Here is a 6,891-nt window from a genome sequence, read left to right on the forward strand (position 1 = left end):
GGGGGGGGGGGGGTGTGGAGGAGATTGTGGAAGGGCGAAAAGAGAGTAGCCCAAGCCACTGCCATAAATGCGGTACTTTGAAGTTTCAGATATAGCAAAACTTCTAAAACCGTCGACCTGCCATTGCGAGTGTCCCCCCCCCAAACTTAGGGTATCTTCGTTTTAGTTTGAAAATTACGACCCTATGCACTATTATGGTCCAATTGGAACGATCCATCTTTCTCATCGAAACTTCTCGTCATTGCTTCGCTATCGGTCAATTAAGTCCATTTCCAGTAATTTTTTTTTATATCTTCGAATACACATTGAAGTTGGACAATTTTTTGGTGAAGTCTGACGAAGTTTAAAACTTCGACGACAAATAGTTTTTCTTGTGTTTTTGTGATCTTATGGCTATATATAGTTTGAAATAAATTTCTTAAGAGAAATGTGGAATGGAAGGCATAAAATTCTTTAGTAAGAATGTATTTTTTTTTTCTGTTTCAGAATGACACCATGCAAGTAGTATGGCAATATCATGCCGAAGAACCAGTATCAGCAGCTGGTGTTTTACCAGCGCACGGTGCCGTGCATGGAACCCGACCCCTTTATCTGGTGCAACGGGATGCGCAACCAAAACGTACACATCGTAACCAGAAATTGGAACCACCGTTGCAAGTCTGGGATGTCCTAAATCAACAGGTTAGTCGATATTACTTGAAGTAATAACAAAAAATTTAGAAAACTATAAAATTTCAATATAACGCAATTTAATTAATCAATTACGAACTATTTATATTCAGTTCAGGAATTTCATTCTATATTTTCACATTGTACGCTATTTCAGTACCTATTTTAGTAATTTTGCGTATTAATTGCAACAGGACATGGAAAACAATTATATTCTACATAGAAACTTTGAATATGATTTTAATAAATTATATCCAATTACTTATTTCACTGATAATAGATCGTAATGCACTTTAAAGTATGACCGACGATTTTTCTGAATTTAAATAAAATTTGTCCCGTTAAACTTACTTTTTGTTTCATGTTGTCTTTCATGCAGAAAATTCGCAAACAAAAATAGCTTTCGGAGTTTTATATGAAAGTAAAAGTCACTTTGAGCTTGATACGTTAAGTATTAAATGAAACTTTATTAAAATCATATGGAAACTCGCTTTGGATGGCGAATTAATGCAGACGGGCATTCCGGATTATATTCCTATTAAATTCAATGTTTCTGATTGATACATTGCTTTGACGTCATTATAAAAATAGCTACATCCATAAATACCAGCAGCATGAAAATTCACTAATTTGATTCGAGGTAATTCGTATACAAATAATTCTGACGTACTTGCATTGTAAATTTATATTTACGCAAATAAATGGTATTGCAATATTTCATTAGGAAAATCGAATGTTTCAAAAATTTTAATTGCGCAATAGAAAAAAAAGAGGACATATCTTATCATCAGCGACTCAGCCGAAAAGTATTACATGCAAAAATATCAGTAAAGGTTATGCAATAAAATATTACACAATACGTAATATTATTTTAACAATAGAAAAATCATATTTATTTCGGGTATGAAGCAGAAACAAAGTTATAGAATAATAAAACAATTTTCAAAATTTATTAATTATTTTTCAAATTTCTTGTTTATTCGCTGTATGTATTCAAATATTAGTTTCTCCTTGAAAACATTCCCCCTTTAACCTTGTCTTGCGAATGCTTATAGTATTTCTGACTCGACCCAATTTTATGCAATACTATAAATAGCAGTGAACACCAGAATTAGCTTTGGACGATTTTGCGATAACGGAGGTGTAATCTATTACCTCGCGACGCTAATGAACGAATAGTTTTTGCCGAATGTGACCCCTCACCGCGCTGGATTTATGCCATCATAAATTTCATACACAATGCTCGCGAGTTGCATCCGATAAAAATCCACTCCCTGAACGAAAATGCGTTCGAACATTCATCTCACGTGCTAGGTGGGTCACTTCCTCGCACGCGACTTCTACACATGACAAAAACATGCGATACAAACGAACGTGTCGCTTTAAAATCGGTCATGTCACCCTTGCAAATTAGTACGTGAAGTGGCCCGACTATCAATTGTCACGTAGCTACGTAGAAACTTTATAGTTCGTGGAACTTTATTGTCTTTGTTAGGAATTTTGGAAAAATTTTTTCAAAATTGAAAAATTACATCTCCGTGTACAGGTAATATAATATAGGTCTGACCTAGATCACATCGTACGATTGTAAAACTGTCTTCTTTTTCATGTAACCACGAAATGGAACAACAGGTGAACGATAAACACGATAGTTTCCATGCGCGCGGGCGCTTTCAATTCCGATACGTGACTGGAATTCCTGCAGCGACGATTGATTACCTAAAATATTTAAAAGCTTCGATCTACTCGAATGTTTATTCAGATATTATTCGTCTCCCTTGAACCCGTCACCATGCGCGAGCGCTGAAACTAATCTTTTCTCAATGCCACTGAACATTTTCTGAAATTAAATTTAATAATTTTTTGAGTGATTAAATATGTCACAAAACATCTCACGGTATGATTGATTAACAATCTCCGCAGTAAATAAATAAAAAGATTTAAGTAATTCTGAAAATCATGTAGTGTACGTCATTGTCTCAGAAAATTTACTCCGCATAAGCGCTATACCTGCAGTGTTAGGATGCACAAAGAAGCGCTCGTCGTGGTGCTGAGAGATAATTGTAATTTCCTCGAGGGCGTTGCGAGGTTGATGGGCTGGCTGTATATGGCAAACTAGCTGTACATCGACGTACGCAGAACACTTTTTCAATTAAAGAAGTGCCACATTACAACATAAAAACGTAACTCTATTTTGTTAACCAGACAAAGACTCCTTCAATGCTGGTCGACCTGGTTTCTTTGGTTCGTTGATTCCCTCAAGAAATTAATTCACCCTACTTTCGGCTCGCGTGAATTTCGTTTTCAACGATCTTAAGTAATGTTGGGACTGCGATGATAAATGCAAAGTTATTCATATATTGTATAATAAATATTTCACACCGGTTCATGGTACATTTTTGGGCTTTATCCCATCGTCGTAAATGAGACTTTTCTTTTTATATTGAGTTTTCTTAAGGACAAACAAATTTACGTGTGAATTAAAGAAACTCGTACTCGTCTTTGCCATCTTAATGTTTCCTAACCTGAAAATTTGCTCAGTGACTTCTACACCATTATTTTATTTACCCATTAAAGTATACCTTACTTAGTACACGTGAAATTAACATGCTTTTGAAAATTAACTATACATTGTTCAGTTTATTCAGTCACAGTGATAACGAGATTTGCAAAGTGAAAAATTGTACTGTGCCTTTTAACGAACTTTGAAAGCTTAGCGTTTCTCTGAATAAATATGAAATTATAGTAGTCAGTTATAGCACAGTTCTTGTAATCTTCGGAAGTTCATCCATTCTGCCTATTTAACACGTACCAACTATATAAAAAAGAAATTCTACGTTAAATCTGTGTACATGTGTGGGTATTGCGTAATACGAAATTTGAAATGAAGTCTGGAATAATATTAAAAAGAAGGCAAACTTCTTTTTTCTTGTAAGTTTCTATTTTGACAAGCTGTGTCAAGAATCTAAATATATCATGTCACTTTGTGTTACAGGTTCATCTGCCAACAGAAGCAGATACGCTCATAGTATGTCGCGTTGTCAAAATGCCGAACATTCACCACAAGCATCACGTCGTGAGGGTAAGTTCAGCTTAAGTCAAGTTTACAACCGCCTTTCCATCAGGTTCCATCTGGTTGGTAAAGTGTGAAGTAAAATGTAAAAGCAGCGAGTAAGGTAACAATATAATCCGCGACGGGAAGGTACGCGTCGGTGGGCGACCATAACTTAACGGAATTTCATCCCTTCTCATTTCCATATCCTCAAGTGACTTTTCTTGTTTTTCATTAAGTTTTCCCGCTTACGAAACTTATCGATCTTCCTCAGTTCTCAACGGAGACTTCCATCTGTCACAATGATATTACCGGTGTAACGCGATTAAAGAAGTTCGCTACGGTGTGAAAGTTCCGAAAGCTGTTAAATTAAAAATTTGGTTGTATCGATTGCCCAATGCCTTCTGCGACCGTGATATTGATCGTTATGAATTTAAATGAGAAAGTTTCACCTTTCGGAGGTTACTTGAAATGTCCTCGCCGCTGAGTATCGAATTTTGAAAGTGGACGATATCCAATTTCAGTAGAAAAAATAAACTGAGATAAAAATCGAGAGGAAAGAGAATTGATCGATAAATCAAGCATTCGCCACAGCATGGACCTGCATCACGTTACAATATTTTTAAAATTGAATCTAAACCATATGTCGTTTTATATTCCAGTACGAACCAGTGATCGAGCCAGGTAGACAGGAGTACCTCCATCATATGACTCTCTACGAGTGTCGTGGCAATCATACGGAATTAGAAGCGGCTTCTGAACAAGCAAAAGTATGCGAGTCACTGTCATTAACGTCTCTCCAGTGCAACACAATAGCCGTGACCTGGAGCTTGGGATCAGAGGTAGGCAATCCGTTCTAGTTTCCATTTCTATTATCTGTAACTCGTTCCAGCGATACAAAACCGTATCACCGGCATCGCTCGGCGCGGCAGAGAGTCCGTTGATTAAAACTCCTAAAGAAAGTGATCAAGAATCAGATTCAATAAGTTTCAATCCTCGAATTGCACAAAACAAAGAATCCGCGTTCGGTAAATACGTGCGGGCGCGCATGCATGTAACTGAATCGTGCGCTATAATCCTCCCCATCCAGTAATGCATACCAATATACCTGACGAGCAGAAACTCGTTCCTAGAGGTTTCGAAACATGAGCTCCCTGCGAAGGCAGTACTGCGCATGCCCACACGCGTCTTCTCGCTTTGGCTCGTACAGCCACAAGCTCAAGTTTTTGCTCTTCTCCGTACGCGAATAGCTTCACCCAACCTTTGCATTTTGCAGGGCTTTAATTACCCGGCCGAGGCCGGATACGCGCTGGATCCACATAGCGGACCGCGCTATTACATGCTGGAGACTCATTACACGAATCCGCAACTGGACGCCTTCATTACTGACAGTTCCGGTCTCCGATTACTTTATACCGATCGACTTCGGGTACACGACGCTGGTATACTCAACATAGGTATTGAGTCCAATTGGAAACACATAATTCCACCGAGGCAACCAGAAGTCATCTCCGAAGGGCACTGCATTGCCGACTGTACCGGAAAGACTATACCCAGTACTGGGATTAATATGTTCGCTGTGATCATGCACACTCATCAACTGGGCAGGAAGGTCAGGTTGCGACAGATACGTGCTAGCGAAGAGTTGCCGCCAATTGCATCCGATTCCAGTTACGATCCAACCTATCAAGAGTATCGTAGACTTCAGCGACCCGTAAAAGTCTATCCCGTAAGTAGTTTGCTGACGCAGCAAGCATCTGTACCGTTTAAACTGAAACTTCAAATTTGCCTACGCAATATAGCCTACAACATGATTCTCGTTACAGGGTGACCACTTGGTGGCAGAATGTACCTACTCTTCGGAGTCTCGAAAGACGATCACTCTGGGGGGACTGGCCACTAGAGAAGAGACTTGTTTGGTGTCTGCTCTGTACTATCCACGGATCGAGTTGTCTCTGTGTTACTCACTCCCATCCTTACCCACAGTTCTGCACAGTCTGGGAATACAAGAATTAATGAAGTGAGTTACTTCCTTATCTCTACTCTTATAATCGCATCGTGTTACCGTACATAATGACAGTGTACCAGAACATTCCTACAGTTTAATCAAATAGCTTTGTTTACCTAAATCTTTGAAATCCTCGATTCCATACACAAATGGCTGAAACCCATAAAATCAAGACATCTTTCTGTTGTCGTTGCAGAGGTTACGATCCCGTGAAGATCTTAAAGCCAAAAGAACTGGAAGGCATGACCTTGGAGGAACGTCTCATGAGCTACGACTGGGACACCAGTTTTCAGAGTTTCCAAGAAGCGACTCACGCGGGGACCTTCAATCCCATCTGCCTAAGTAGCAGGGGTGCCTGGATATTGGAACGCGAGGAGGTCTACTATCCTCGAATCTTAAAGCCATATAAGGAATCGTCCCCACCCTGTTCGAAGAAGCCTTCAAGGAATAAGTTGTCGATGCTACTGAGCCAGGACAGCGATATCGGCGCCCCGGTAGATCCTGAAAGCGACGAGGCCAATGCCGTGGAACGTGGTCAACTGGTGCGCAGTAAAGTATCGCGCAGTAGCGAAGGTCCAATCGCCGGAAGTTCCTCGGCAATGTCAGGATCGATTACCCTGATCGTAGCCGTCGTCCTTGTGGCCTTCAGGTGAACGTGCAGTACCCGATCTCTATGGTGAATGTCGGCGTATCAAGCGAGCAAGGCTCGTAAATATATAGAACGAGCACAGAGCGCTTACAGAATCTGCAGCGTACGAGCGACGTAAAGCGTAAGTACATAATACAGGATCGCAAGCAAGAAACGTATCTTCCTAAGTACATTCAGTTTTATTGTAAAGATCTCTTCTCCTTTCTATTTTTTTTCTTCTTTCTTCTCTTCATTCCTCCTCCCCTTACTCTGCTTTCACGACCCACCGTTTCGTCGCGACTGCGTCGCTCTTGATGCCAATACTACCATGTATCGGGTCATTGGATATCTTTCGCCCGAATCTAGCTAACTGAAGAACCTTTCAAGGGTATTGAAAAGTTATGTCCTTTGCGAGAACTTTATCGACTCGATTTGTGAGATCGTTTGAGAAGCACGATTTATCACGAGAAACGAGAGGAGATTCGTTAATGATTGGTATCGCGATATTGATTTTTTTTTTTTTTTTTTTTTTTT

At 39.7% G+C, this 6,891-nt stretch overlaps 1 protein-coding gene across 1 annotated transcript in view; it reads left to right on the plus strand.

Annotated features, from left to right (window-relative positions):
• Positions 1 to 6,881, plus strand: part of LOC107271666 (MOXD1 homolog 2) — a 95,029-nt gene extending 88,148 nt beyond the window's left edge. The window contains exons 4-9 of the mRNA XM_015747908.2: positions 487 to 681; positions 3,665 to 3,751; positions 4,384 to 4,563; positions 4,998 to 5,450; positions 5,548 to 5,741; positions 5,926 to 6,881. Of these exons, the coding sequence (XP_015603394.1) occupies positions 487 to 681; positions 3,665 to 3,751; positions 4,384 to 4,563; positions 4,998 to 5,450; positions 5,548 to 5,741; positions 5,926 to 6,382 (1,566 nt within the window). The 3' untranslated portion in view covers positions 6,383 to 6,881. The remainder of the gene's footprint in view (positions 1 to 486; positions 682 to 3,664; positions 3,752 to 4,383; positions 4,564 to 4,997; positions 5,451 to 5,547; positions 5,742 to 5,925) is intronic.
• The last annotated feature ends 10 nt before the right edge of the window (positions 6,882 to 6,891 follow it).

This window comes from Cephus cinctus, unplaced genomic scaffold (genome assembly GCF_000341935.2).
Source record: "Cephus cinctus unplaced genomic scaffold, Ccin1 Ccin1_scaffold0080, whole genome shotgun sequence".
In the NCBI taxonomy this organism is placed as follows: Eukaryota; Metazoa; Arthropoda; class Insecta; order Hymenoptera; family Cephidae; genus Cephus; species Cephus cinctus.